Source organism: Danio aesculapii, chromosome 3 (genome assembly GCF_903798145.1).
Source record: "Danio aesculapii chromosome 3, fDanAes4.1, whole genome shotgun sequence".
Lineage (NCBI taxonomy): Eukaryota > Metazoa > Chordata > Actinopteri > Cypriniformes > Danionidae > Danio > Danio aesculapii.
The window spans coordinates 23,565,641-23,580,660 of record NC_079437.1 but is presented as its reverse complement, the minus strand read 5'-3'; the positions used below and the strand labels follow the sequence as shown (position 1 = coordinate 23,580,660).

The 15,020-nt window shown below is 34.1% G+C and overlaps 1 protein-coding gene across 2 annotated transcripts; it reads right to left on the bottom strand.

The window, feature by feature from the left end:
- Window positions 1-613: 613 nt before the first annotated feature.
- Window positions 614-13,309, bottom strand: LOC130221088 (sp110 nuclear body protein-like). 2 transcript variants are annotated; one of them, XM_056453407.1, is made up of 16 exons: window positions 13,179-13,309; window positions 12,822-13,001; window positions 10,838-11,015; window positions 10,596-10,742; window positions 9,823-9,939; window positions 9,575-9,714; window positions 6,704-6,760; window positions 6,575-6,620; window positions 6,272-6,490; window positions 6,035-6,174; window positions 5,887-5,955; window positions 3,719-3,849; window positions 3,517-3,625; window positions 3,036-3,110; window positions 1,831-1,974; window positions 614-1,687 (listed from the first exon to the last, which is right to left on the bottom strand). In XM_056453407.1, exons 2-16 carry the CDS (start codon window positions 12,990-12,992, stop codon window positions 1,607-1,609), a joined length of 1,824 nt encoding a protein of 607 aa, XP_056309382.1. In that variant the 5' UTR covers window positions 12,993-13,001; window positions 13,179-13,309; the 3' UTR covers window positions 614-1,606. The 2 variants fall into 2 exon arrangements, with proteins under 2 accessions (XP_056309382.1, XP_056309383.1); XM_056453408.1 differs by having other exon boundaries at window positions 12,840-13,001.
- Window positions 13,310-15,020: the final 1,711 nt, after the last annotated feature.

The window sequence follows — 15,020 nt, the reverse complement described above, 5'->3', positions numbered from 1 at the left end:
ATGTATGCCTTCGTCACTGCCATAAATTGTGATCAGGGGCAGATTTAACCAATAAGCAAGGTAAGCGGCCGCTTAGGGCCCCAGGAAATCTGGGGCCCCCCAATAAATATCTAGAAGTATAAATTATAACTATAAACCATTATCTAGCATCGCTATCTAGCATATTTTGTATGGTGAGAGTTAAACAATAACAATTTTAATGTAATTAAATATTATTTAGTATACAATCAAATATATTATTATAATGTAATATTATGTAATAATAATATTACAAAATAAAATATCCATCATGGAGCAGTCCAGCAGTCAAATTTATAAAAAATATATGTATTATTTTTAGTTGTAAATTAATTTTACACTTAAAAAAATAATCATTTAAAATGTAGAAAAGAAAATTGAGTGATATGACAAATAAAAATAAAGCAATATAAATAAATATTAAATAAAATTAGAAAGAGTTCATTTCAGGACTTGTGAGATCACAAACGCTTTAGGTTGTGAATCGATAAAATACAATATCTTAAATTTAGTATATGAATGAATACAAATTATATACTGTATATATTACAAGTTAACAAAAATTGTTAGCTAGTTACTGATTGAGCACTACACATTTATGTCACTGTTTATTTCTGAATGTGATCAAAAGTGAACAACCTCAAAATGTTGACCATTTTTACACCTGTATTTAGCATTGTCAATTATTTGATATTGATAAAATACCTGGTGCAAAAAATCTTAATACTAGGTGTAAATCTGAGCAAAACATGAATATCATTTTCCACCACCACCATAATTTACAGAAGACACCCACTAAATGTTTAAATACAAAAACGTCTGACATAATTACAACAACCATTGTTGACATATTAAAGGCACAGAGATGGTCTTACTTTTATTAAAGTACATTATATTAAATATAAATATCATATTAAAGTGTCTGTTTTACTTCCAGTTAGAAAAAAAAGCCTAATATAAATGCTAACGTAAATTTACCAAACACCAAAATTGGAAATTAATTCCTGATTCTTTACAATGTTTACGATTCAGTAAAAATGATTCTCCACATTTTTTTACATGAAGGCGTCAAAACAAAACAACAGAACGCGAAAGACTAAAAAACAACAAAAATCTTTTAACAATAAAAATCAATAAAAATATAGGTCTTTTAGGTCATTCATGCAATTCATTTGACAAAAAACCTATTCAAACCTTAACATCTGAGGAAAAAGAGCATGTTTTTTTTTTCAGGTTTACAATGGTGTTAGAATACTTTTTGCAATTATAAAAATGACACCCTTCACCTTAAAGTCATTAGACAGTGATTAAAATCTAAGAGGAGGACAACAGGCTGATAATACAGATATAATATAAGATGACCATCTATAACCCAAATAAAAAAATAAAGTAAATAAGTAATAAGTAAATAAAATATGACAGCATAGAAAAATTGAATTACAAAAAAATTGTGCAGCGTGAATATTAACCAAGGTATTAATCCTAGGGCAGTGGGATAAGAATTGTAATACATCTTATTTACATTATAATATTCAAAGCTGCTTAGATTTCTCCTTTGAAACTTTGAGACACAAGAAAAACAGAACCCTTATTGGATAAAGAAGATTTTCTGGATCTCCTCCTCAAAGATTTTTTTCAGTTTGGCACCCAATTGGCCAAATTTATTGTCCTTTAGAGAGAAAGAGAAAACCAAAAACACACCAATCAACCATCATGTTAATTATTCAATAATCATGCACAGGATAGGTCCATGTATAGATCAATTTTTTTTGTTGTTATTGTTGTCTATATTATGTTATCATAAAATCTTACCCGATTAAATTTCCTGCAGTTGCTGAAAATGAGCTGAAAGTCAGAGACGAACTCTCCAAATGTCTGATACATGTTATCTTTCAACTTCTGCTTTATTCTGTTCAGCCACATTGGATCAGATATGAACTCAGAGTATCTCCTCACCTGGGGGTACAATAGTTTATTTTGGTGAATTTCTTATGATATTTTTGAATATTTGAATGCACATTTAATCAACCTTAAATCCACACCTTAATCAACAACTTTACTGTAATCATGATTGTAACACTTTATTTTATGATCCATTTGAGTATTAGTAGACTGTCTGCTTAACATCTGTTGTTACTGCTGCTAAACAGAGATTTAACTGACTATAAGAATCTTAGCATGTGCAAGTCAACTTACACTTACCCTAACCCTTACCTCAACCTAACAGTCTACCGTCTAACGAGAATTAGATGGCATGTAGATGCAATGTAATTTCAATTCAATGGTTTTAAAAGGCCTTTTTCACTTGAGGAGGCATATGATGGAATCACCACACATGAGTGCCTGTTTCTACATGGTGGACAGTTGAGCATGACATGCATGTCGGGGTTTCAGGTCAGACAACGCCATATAGCTACAATCAAAAACGTCACATTTGTATTTGCTCAAATCTAACACAAATGTTGCACAGGAGCGAGGCTAAACTTTTAATATTGTGGAAAAAACCTGTGCAGATGATGCCTGTGTGTCTATCCACTGCCTGGAATTTGGTTTTCCTGTTTCCCTAAAATGTCAGCTTCTTTCCAAAACAGTAAAAAGAACAGTGAGCAGACAAAACAAAAGCTGTTCACAAGTGCAGCTAAAATCTTTTTTTAATGTTCTGCTGGTGAAGAGAAAAAGTCACCTAAAGCTTCCATGGCCTAAGTGTGAGTGAATTAAAAGCTAATATTTTTTTATTTTTAAGGTGAACTGTCCCTTTAAACCAGGGTAGATTCTGATGGCTATCAATCATTCATCAACTGAAGATACATTTTGAAAGTGATTCTAGTGATAATGTTACTCTGTGCATACTATTATAGTTGTTGTGTGGACTCTGCTATTCTTTTATATATTAGAACAATATATTTATAAGTATCTTCATTGGTGTGAGTTAATATATTTATTTAATGACTATTTATTAGTTGAAAATCAAATGATGAGAAATTCTGAACACCTAAAACACTGCAGCATAAACTCACATTTTGGCGTGGATCCTTTACAAACACCCTCTGGATATCTTCATTGTACATACATAACAGCAGGTAGTGGCACTGCTACAGAAGACAAACAACACACATTGAATTAAACACAAAAAAATTAGGACAGCATTTAATTCTTCTTCCTCTAAACATACTAAACAGCATATATATTCAGCAGGATAGTACACATAAAACATTTACCAATCATTTACTCACTCTCCAAACCTATTTATGTTGCTTTTTAAACTGATCAAAAAAAAGAAGATGCTTTGAATAATGTTAGAAACCAGTAGCCATTGACTTCCACAGTAGAACAAAATTATTATGAAACTCAAATAGGTTTGAAACAAGTGGAGAGTGAGTGAATTGTGACAGACTTCATATTTATGGCTCTTATGTGTTCCCCGGAGGCTGTTCCAACAGTGTGAAATATCTGTGGTTACCTTATAAATTAAGTTATTGAGTTTGTGTGTGTGTTTACCAGTTTGTATTGAGATACTGGAGAATCAAAAGCTTCTTGTTCAGTCATGTTTCTGGAGGCACACCCTCGTTGACGGGTTCTTAACATGCAAATGGTACAAATCCACTGCCTACATGAAAAACATAAAGGATAAAAGTAAAGTACAACTCACATGCTTGCTGACTGAATGATTTTATTTTGTGAATCTCTCTCGAAAACTCACCATGGCAAGTCTTCTTTATTTACAGCCGGTAGGTGACAGTCTAAATGAAAAGCTCGTGGACATTTATCACAACACACCAGATCCCCGTCAGAGTGACACGCATAACACACATCATCGTTGTTCTGGTTCATCTAGTCATAGAACATGTAACAACATATTGTCAACCTGATTTCACCAAGTAGGACATGCTCCTGGATTCTATGTTGATCCTGGAACAACATTCCAATCGGAATTAAGGGATACATTAACAGTTTATGTTAAGTTTAGGCTTACGGTTAGATTTTATGCACTTCTACATGATTGTTATCTTGTTTTATCTTGGTTGTTTGGAAATAATTTACAGCATGGTTGGGTTTAGGGGCAGGGAATAGGTATGGATTACATTTTTGAACAAAAATATGTTCCAGGATCAACATAGATGTGCAATCCAGGATGGCAACGGACAGTACTTGGCAAAATCATGACGTGTTTATCATTATCACTGAATTAAGCCCAAGTGCATTCATACTGTTCTTATGATCTTGCTTTCATCTACAGAAGTGGTTTTCAATTACAGAATGTCTTAAAGACCCAAAAGAATTGTTTATTTTGTTAGTTTGTTGCACATTGTTAGTTTTTAGGTGAACAATGAAATGGCAGTCTTTCTCTGATGATGTCAGATTTTTAGCTTAGCCACGCCCACACCAACAATTAGTTTATTACTAGTGAAAGATGAGAAAAGGAGCACAAAATAAAACCCGTCCCCTACTCAGTATTCCACTTCTGTTGGAAATACTTCATCATACTGAAATAAGTCTTTCAATTTATTTCAGTTTCATTTAGATTTATTTGAACAAAATTAAATAGAAGCACCTTTTTTGTAACTAGCAAATACAATGTTTACTTTATTTGATTTTTTCAGTTAATGCTTATTTCATTTGCAATTAAAATGTTTATATCAGAGGTGCCTAAAGTAGGGCCCATGGGCCAAACCTTTGGTCCCCGCCATCCCATGTGAAAAGAGAGGGAGATAAGAGATCATTTTAAATTTAAGATAACTTTTTGTTTCTTTGTTTAATTGAAGAGCTACAAAATTAAAATTAGCCAACTAAAATTAAATGTTTCATTTAAATGATGTAAATGAATCAGACTTTTAAAATGTAAATTCTGTCACTTGACAGATAGAAGACAATGCACAAGACATTGGTGAGCAAATTAAGGCAATGGCAGGAGCAGCTCAACTAGTGTATTCAGCATTGAACTTCATTGTGTTTTACTATAATAAGTTCATTATAAAATGTTAAAAATGATACTGCATCATTAATTAATATGTTTTAAAGCAAAGTTTTCTAGTTACTTTTAAATCTTAGCAAATAAATTAGGAAATTACCCATGGCAAACTTAATGTTATACAATTTGGTATATTCAACTTCAGCCCACAGCCTTCAAACAATTTTGGTTTTTGACCCCTTTATAAGTAAAAGTTTGGGCACCCCTGGTTTAAATGAAAAAAGCTTTAAGTGCCATCTGAAATTTCCTTCCAAACCTTGCACTTTTCTCAGTCTCCTATGTTTATGTTCAGTTACTGCACTTTAAATGAAATTAACAGAACCCAGTAATCATCATTTATTCATTTTCTTTTTGGCCCTTTAATAATCCGGGGTCACCACAGCGGAATGAAGCACCAACTTATCCAGCACGTTTTTACACAGCTGATGCCCTTCCAGCCACAACCCATCTCTGGGAAACATCCACACACACTCACACTACGGACAATTTAGCCTACCCAATTCACCTGTACCGCTTGTCTTTGGACTGTGGGGGAAACCGGAGCACCTGGAGGAAACCCACGCAAACGCAGGGAGAACATGCAAACTCCACACAGAAACTGACCCAGCCGAGGCTCGAACGTGAGGCGACAGCACTACCTACTGCGCCACTGCGTCGCACCCAGTAATCATCATAAAAATGTAATTACTGAACCAGGACGCTGAGAAAAATGCTAATTTTTGAAGAAATTTTCAGATGGCACTTAGAGGCTTTTGCATCTTAGTTTAGACAACTACAGTATAATAACCCTGCTATTGCAGTGTATTGCAAGATTAATGTAGTGTTTTGTTGATAGTTTAACTTAATGCCATTGATATAATCTTCATACTGACTGACTGCCAGACAGAGAGGATTCTTACCAGATCTTCTAGATCAGTGCTGCACTCCATACATATACAGTTATTCGGATGGATGTCCAGGATCTTTTTCTAAAAATGACCAACATTGACCAACATCATTATAATTATGCTCTCTTTCATGTCATGAAATGTTTCTTCCACTGGTTACCTTGCATAAAAAGTTGAGAGTTTTTCCATGGCACAGTATATCTCTTTTCCAGAGTCCATTGGTGAGAGTCGGTTCCTCCTTTACAAATTCCTCCGGAGTGAACCAGCGTTCGTCAGTCCGTATACTCTTCCCACGCTTCCCTGCAACATAAAATAAACATACACTCCTCCCATTCAAACCTCTGGCACAAACCAAGATGCAGAGTTGTGTGTGTGTGCATTCAGTGCAGGAACATACCTGTGGCAAACCTGTCTTTGTACAGAGTCCCAGTGAGTGAGACGCAGGTGACTGGTAAAGATGGAGCCCGGAAAACAGTCAAATCTACCATCTCATCTTCCTCCTCCCCATCATCATCAACTCTACTTCTAAACTGTGATCTTAATCCTGCTCTCCTGCTCTGCTTTTGGACATCTTCAGCATCACTTTCCTCTTCTGAACTGGCACTGGTTTCTGAATCTTGAGGAGTAAAACACACAGCTGGTTTCAGAAATCAACAGACAAGGAGTGTGAATGATGTTATGATTGATGACTCTGCCTCACCTGTACTGGAGCTCTCAGATGAGCTAATAGAAATCTTTTTCTTGCTCTACAGGATTAAAACACAGTGTTTTGATGAATGTCTAAAATAAAAAAGAGGAGCAACAAACCAAACAGAGGGAGGCATTATACCTTTTGGACAGATGCTCTATTTCTGTTCTCCATCGGTGGACACTGAAGATGATTCTCCTGAAAGAATGAGAAGGGAACAGATGTCAGATCATACATGTATTTGAAAGTATTTGCTTATTTGAATGTAACTACAGGTGTATGTAAAACTCAGGACAAAAATTGAATTTAAAGAGTAAGAAATAGCGTCACTTGTTTTTGCAAATTACTACTGTTCATTCTCTTTTAACAAGTGTACAGGTTGCTCTCACTCAGTGCATCATGGGATGTAGGAAAAGTAGTACAATAAATATGCATTCAGGAGGAAAATATATGAACAATATTGAATTCTATGTTTTTTTGTATCGGGACTTCAGTAGTCCTCTGTGGCACTGACACTTCTTGTCTTTATTAAGTCACATTTTATTTTGATGGTCCACTTGTTGAATTTAAGTTACACTGCATCTACATGCCAACTAATTCTCATTAGATTATAAGTAGACTGTTAGGTTGGGGTTACGGTTAGTTTAAGTTGACAAGTACTTGCAAAGTTTCTTAGTCAGTTAAATGTCTGTTGAAGGAGCAGTATCAGCAGTCTACTGATACTCAAATGGACCATCAAAATAAAGTGTTACCCGTTATATAATAAGACAGTGACTAGCCAGAAAGCAAAATTGGAAAAGGTGCAATTTACCTCATATCAAGTGGTGGATATACACATGAGGTTTTAAAATAACAATAGCTCTTACTTACTTGCATACTTCCAGGGCCATTTATATCTAGTTTTTATGAGGTGGGCTGTTAGCCCAACACTCAACTCCCAACCTGGAGGACCAGGACATACACACATGCACTATGGACAATTTGGCTTACCCAATTCAATTACAGCACATGCCTTTGGACTGTGTGGGAAACCGAAGCACCTGGAGGAAACCCACGCCAACATGGGGAGAACATGCAAACTCCCCACAGAAATGCGGGACTCAAACCAGCAACCTTCTTGCTGTGAGGCGACAGCGCTACCCACTGCGCCACCGTGTTGCCTAACAATAGCTCTAGAAAGTTAAACTGTATGTGTGAACTATACGCATATGTATGTTCATATTCAGTGCCGCTCTAACAATTGTAAATATTTATTATAATTGCACCTGAGGTAATATAAAAAGTTGCCTTATGTGCAATTATCTGCCCCATGTCTAATTAAAAAAGATCTAAATATATATGTGTTGTGTTGGCAGGTGTGTTTGTTTGTGTGTGTTTGTCTCTCTCTCTCCCTCTTTCCAGCTGCAGGCCCCGCCCTAACTACGCAGGCGACGTGCCCTGGGATTGGAGGAGGTTACCCAGGGCGTCCTTTAAAAAGAGAACAACGGGCGTAGGGCGGGAGAGCGAGTTTTGTTGGCGTGTTGTTGAGATTGTGATAAAGTTATTCCTGTTGTTGAGTTGTTTTCGTTGATTGTATTTCTCGTGCTGTTGTACTAGTGTTGACTCTGTGTTGTATACCCATCCATGTTTCCCCTTCCAATTATTTTTGTTTTGGTTTGTGTGTTTGTTAATTGTCAATGTTGTAAATATATACACGGTAAGAGGCAGTAGGGGTTGGAGGCCACTATTCTTTTTTGTAAATATTTTCACCTGTGTTTTTGTTAGTCAGGGAGATAGGTGTAGATTTTGTATTTTTATTTCTGTTATTTTATTAGGTGTAGTAAGTTTCATTTGGGTGTTTAGTTAGTGTATTTTTGTTTATTATTTTTCTGTGGGTTCACCCCGAGGTATTTGGCTTCACGTTTTTTTTCTTGGTGATAAAAAAAGAAAAGACAAAAAAAAAAAGACAAATAAAGAGACATTAAAAGTGGGTTAATTAAAACTTTTATGTTGCGGCCTTGACCCTAGACCAGGGTCGTAACATATGATATAAAAATGTATTAAAAAGTATATTAATTTCATATATAACAAAATTAAATAATAATTTTATAGTAATAAAAGGTTCTTAAAGGGACAGTTACCTTGATTTTATCCTTCAAAGCAGTGCTAGCACCGAGTTACATTTGTAACCTGGTGACTTTTGCTACTCCAGCCCACAGTCTTTATTGAGCATCGGGACTTACCCTGTATAAGCCACGCTGTAAGCTCAAGACCATGGGTGGTAGGGCTTTCTCATACAGTGTGCCTAAACTGTGGAATGCTCTACCCATCAGCATTAGGCATGCCGCTTCTCTGGACTGTTTTAAGAAACTTCTTAAGCATTAAAAAGCACCTTTTTAGCATTGCTTTTAACTTAGGAGGATAATTTTTAAACACTTTTTTATTCTTTTTTATTTATCTTATGGTTCATATTTTTATTGTTTTATTGCATGTTTTTTACTGTTGTGCTGTTTTTGCTATTTTTTGTATTTTGCTTTGTATTTTTAGTATTTTGCCTTGTAGCGCTTTGAGTCTAAGAAAAGCACATTACAAATAAAATGTATGATTATTATTATTATATAAATGTATACATAGATTATTAATTCTTATCAATACGTAAATATGAAGATTAATCAAAATATTCTCTTTTAACGATGTGTCATTAAACCACATTAACCCAGAATTACATGTGTATGAATCTAAAATATAGGTACAGTCTTAAATATGATACACACTAAGCCAATCCTATACATTTATTTCTGCCTAATTTAACATTAATTATAAATTGCCTGAAATCTAAAAAATGTTTTACTACAGACCCAATCTACAAATTTATAAATTGTATAGACAAATCATTTATCAATAAAGATTCATAGAAATTAAAAACATTCTGTGTGAAAAGTATTTGTGCACGATATAGAAAATTTCAAGCACAATAACCCAGGACAAGACAATCCCCTGTTTTCTCAGTCTGTAAGTGTCTGAATGATTTACCTCAATGAGTTTTTTAAGTGGTGTGCCGTCACAGCGGATGCTGGCTTTCCACTTTCTGCTACTTTCCTTCCCTGCAAACTTCTGAAACTCACATGGGGAAAACCAGCGTCCCCGAGCCCCTTCTCTGATACACTTCTCTCCTATGGAATAAATATACAGCATGCACAATTTCAGATCTATTGAAATAATGATAAACACACTGTTATAAAATTTGTAGCAAATAGAGCAAAAACACAGTGATGGTGAACCTTTGGTCAGTTTATCTCGATAGAGAATGCCCTCTTTATCCCCACATTTTACAGGCAGCTTAGTTTTATATTTAGAAAGCATCCAAATCCTCTCTTTGCTTCCTTTCTCATGAGGTGCTGAAAAATACAGAGATCAGAAGAGACACAGATAAAAAAAATAGTTTACCACAGAATAGTAGAATTACAAAGGCAATTGTGACTTTTTATCTCACACTCCAGACTTTTCCCTTAAGATTAAAAAGTCAGAATTGATAAAAAGTCACCATTACACTACTTTAAAAAAAAAACTTTCATTTGCAATTTTTGTTTCCAGAAATAAGTATTGTAATGGCAAATTATTTTCTTCCTGTTCACCAGGAATACATTTTAATGTGAAGACTAAAATTAAATAAAGTTAGACAAAGTTTGTCTTTTAATTGCTTTAATTCTCCAGAGAATGATCAGTTTACACACAGACAGCCTCTGTGAGCAAACGGATCCCAAGGATGGGCTCACAGGCATTTTAATAGACAATGCTACAATGTTTTAGATAAGAATTTCTCTACAGCTCCTTAACTCTTAAACAACCAGTAGATTACACATGGCTGTAATAGCACAATGATTATAATGCATTTGATCTTTACCAAAACCTTGATCACTTTATAATATCAATGTATAACTCAATAATTAATATGTGATCATCAATATTAACAAAATCCATCACTGTATCATTTAAAAAAAGCTTAACAAGCTTCATCAAACACAAAGAGAGCTTTGAAACCCCAGAGACTTACAGAATGAGGGTTTCTTGGCTGAAGGACCTGAATCATCACTTCTGTCATTTCTATTTCTCTTTCTGGTGTTTTTCCCATTCTTCTGCTTTTGTCCACTATTTTCTGCCAGTGTCTCAATGGCTAAAAGTTCCTTATAGAATTTGCTGACTAGACCAAAGAAAAAAAATAAATTAAATCTTGATCCAGTATATTGAAAAATGCAGAATGAGCCTTTAAATTTCATAGCAATGGACTTCAGCTACCAGTGTCTGGCAGGCTTTTCTTGAGCAGGTGTAGTGCAGGGTACTTCTGCACGATATGATCTTCAAACACACAGCGCCAGAAACGACGAATGTCCTGAGATCTCTCTCTCTCTAGCCACTCCAGAACACCATAGACTCCTTGCTGCCTCTGCTCTCGAGTGCGCATCCCTTTCACCTTCTACAGACAAAAACAGGGAGATTAGTATGAGTTTATTACATTCTAGCAATGACATTTCTGCATAATTGGTGGCTTCAGATGATAATATCATGGTATTTTACAGATTTTCTAATGTTTCAGTCTCATGCTCACTACCTGAAAGTTTTTTTTAATGTAATTTACTCTTTTTTTGGCATATTTACTGTACCAAATATTTTAGTACCAAATTCAAACATGTCAAAACTCATAACAGAGACTTTTTGTGGGGTATTTTAAGATACAAATGTGATAGAGCAAGTGTAGGTTTACAAAAACATGGAGGATAAAACTAAAAACATTACTATAGTTGAGTGTACAAAATGTATTATTAGGTATAATTCCCAATAAAACACTGGTATTGCCAATATATATGATTAGAAATATGTTTTAATAAGATAACTATGGCAGTGGAAAGGTTTATGGCAGCAATTATATGAATTATGGTACATACCAATCTACACCATGATACTGCAATTCCACTTTTAAAAAATAGTAAAAAAATAAAATAAAATGGTATATACACAGCACATGTCCCAAAGAATGGGTATACCTGTAGCTAAATGTCCAAAAAATGCTTTATTATGGTCCAATTTTCCAAAAAAGTACTGATATTGCCATGGTATATGACTAAAATATTATATTAATGAGATAACTATACCCTTTCTATGAACATGGTTTGATTATTAACGTTTATAAAATACAATTAATGGGAAATTAACTAAATAATAGACATAATTCTCATTAAATTCCGGCCGCAAACGTATCCGATCTAGTAACAACCCAGTAACAACCCTTACTCTGCCAACAAGGGTACACTGCAGGTGTTTATGTCATGTAAATTAACACCACAAATTACACTTTTTAACTCAAAAAATGTAACACTCTAAAAACAACTCCAAACAACACTGGAAATTTTGCTGTGTAGAATTAGAAATAAAGTTAGATATAAAAATGCACATTTGCAAGAAATAAAAATAAATATTGCGCATAGTCTACTGTTCAAAAACGTGCTAATGTCCTTCCAAAATATAATATTATAGCCTGCCCTGCACGATAACAAACCCACAGTAAGGTATTGACATGATACATAATATTACTCAGAAGTGCAACAATTGAAGAGTTTAGAGGCAAAAACCTCTAAATGCCATCTGAAAGGTTCCTCTAAAATTAGCAGTTTTATCAGGCTTCCGTGTGTAAGTTCAGTAATATCAATTTTAAGGCAAAGAATGAGTCCTCTTTAAAGTGAAATATCTTAACAAAGGAAGCTAAGAAAAATTAACATTTTTGATGGAAATTTCATCTATAACTATTTCTGATACTGATATTGCCATGGTATACGTCTAACAATATATTAATGAGATAACTATAGAATTACAGATAAAGTTAGAGATAAAAAAGGTTTTTGCATCTAACCTCTTCAATTATTATTATGGTGCAATGGCCAAAATCTTTACTTTCTTTAGTTAGTTTTATATAGTTCTCCAAATATTTTTGTTTTATTTTAATAATGCTGTCCATAAAAATAAGCAACCAAATCATTGTGGTACAATTTTCAAACAAACAGAAGATTACATTAATTCACTAACCACAGACTAATTCTACAAACAGTATTTGTATTAAAACTGTAGTAGCATAATCAGTCCAACAAACAAATTTGTTACACTTTAATTTTACTAAATTAATCATTGTTAAGACGGTTCATTCCGCTGTGGCGACCCAAGATTAATAAAGGGACTAAGCCGAAAAGAAAATGAATGAATGAACATTGTTAATTCTTGTAATGTGTACTTCTGTGTGTGTTATTGCCTTCAAACGCGTCTCCGGCAACAGGTTGTGGTCCCTCAGTTGTGTGAGGAAAATAAGCGGCTGTTCTATGCACGAAATTTCTGTCTTCTTGAGGTGGAAGACAGACAGCAACTGCTCATCAGTAAGAAAGTCCATTTGGCCGTTGAATTCCATTTAACCGATCTATAATGCAACAACAAACTGTTTTAAACAACTTTACAACCGCGTGAATATTGTTTACGTTACAACAGAAACAGTTCCGTATGAAATCTACATACGAACCAACATTTCTTAATCAGAACAGCCCCAACATTCTACTCCATGTTGGTGTTAAAAGCAGTTTAGCATTGATTCGCTTACCTGTTAATAAGCTGTATGGAGTTGTATATGGCTTGACACGAGCTGTGCAGGACAGGTTGTTGTTGTTTCCAAATCTCCCGCCTAAATTGAACAAAGCTTGGCCATACCGGGACAGCTAACTTCGAAGGCTAACTGATAAAACAAAAGTGAATAAAACGAAAGCGAAACCTTTCAAAGTAGGTGTAGCTCCTGAACATATATAAAATTATAGCTAATTTCAACATACGTATGTAGATATATTTGTAATTTTGGTTGAAATAATGTCAATGAAAAAGGTTTTTGAAATATATGGTGCCATTTATTTAAAAAAACTGTGAAATCCAAACCGTGTCAAATGTGATTGCCATTAGATTTCTGTAGTCTCATTCATACAAGTCTTTCTAGGCTACAAGTTTGACGTTATCATTTATTCATTTTCTTTTCGGCTTATAGTCCCTTTATTAAATTGGTGTCGCCACAGCGGAATGAACCACCAACTTACCCAGCATGTTTTATTCCAGCTGCAACCCCACTGGGAAAAATCATAATTTAAAGTAAGGGATATTAAAGCAACCTCATTTTAATGAACACAAATTAATTGTTATTAATCACTGATGCTGTATAATTTATAGAGGAAAAATATATGTGTCAGGTTTATATACGAGTTCAGATGCAAAAACCTCTGAATGCCATGTGAAAGGTCTTTAAAGTAAAATAAATCAATATAAACAAAGGAGGCTAAGAAAAAAGTTCATTTCCGACTGAAATTTCACATATAGGTCAGGTTTGCAGTTAAATTATTAAATGATTACAATAAAAATATATGGTTAGTTTATGTACATTGAAGTGTACAGACTATTTATTTATTCATCGTTTTCTTAATCCTAAAGACGAGTCATTTAAGTCACTATGTTATTGTCAATACATTTTATAATAATATATTTTAATACCACAAATAGGTTAGTTTATAACTAATGGCATATTACCATAGTTTATTAACAATAGCTGTAAATCTACATTACAGAACACAGCAAGTGATATACAATAAAGTCATAGTTTACTCACCCTCATCCTTGTTGTTTTCTTTCTTCTAACACAAAAGTAAAATTTTATTTGAAGGACTCAAAATCCCTTTCTGTAAAGCTAAAAATACCTGAAGAATTATCTGAATTGAATTCTTTTAAAACAACAACACACATAGAAATATCATTCATTTGTTTTACAACAAATCACATGATACTGTAAATAATTCATGAAGTAGTATGGTACTAATGTTTTCTCGTGTGATGAAATGGGTCTCCAAAGAATTTTCCTTCCACTCTCTCTTCTCTTTATCCTGCATAGCTCAAAGCACTAAACTCAATAAAACATGAAATTTTATATTTTACATTTGTTTGGTGTCATTTGAATTATTTGCAAAGTGTGTGGTTATATTAAAGAGTGTTTGATAAAAATTAATTTCCCTAAAAAGGTGTGAAGCTCCAGGTCTGGGTTTCTGATTAATGCAAACTTGAATTGTAAGCTCTTTGGAGATAGAACTGTGTATTTAAAGGTATACTGTAGTTAACCACATCTAAAAATCAAACACTGCAGTTGTACCTGAGATCTGAAAGAGTTTGGTTTATTTTGTCGACATGTTGCAAAAGTTCTGCAGGTTGGGATGCGAACTCAGACTTGGATTGACTGCTGCCTCTGCATTAACCTTACACATTTTACATGCATTTAATATGCTTTCTCTATATAAAATTACTTTTGTACATTTGATTCTACCAAACACCAAAACTGGATGTTTGAACTGTATATCGAATTCATGATGCATTACAACAATGGTCTCAAACTTAATTCCTGGAGGGCCACAGCTCT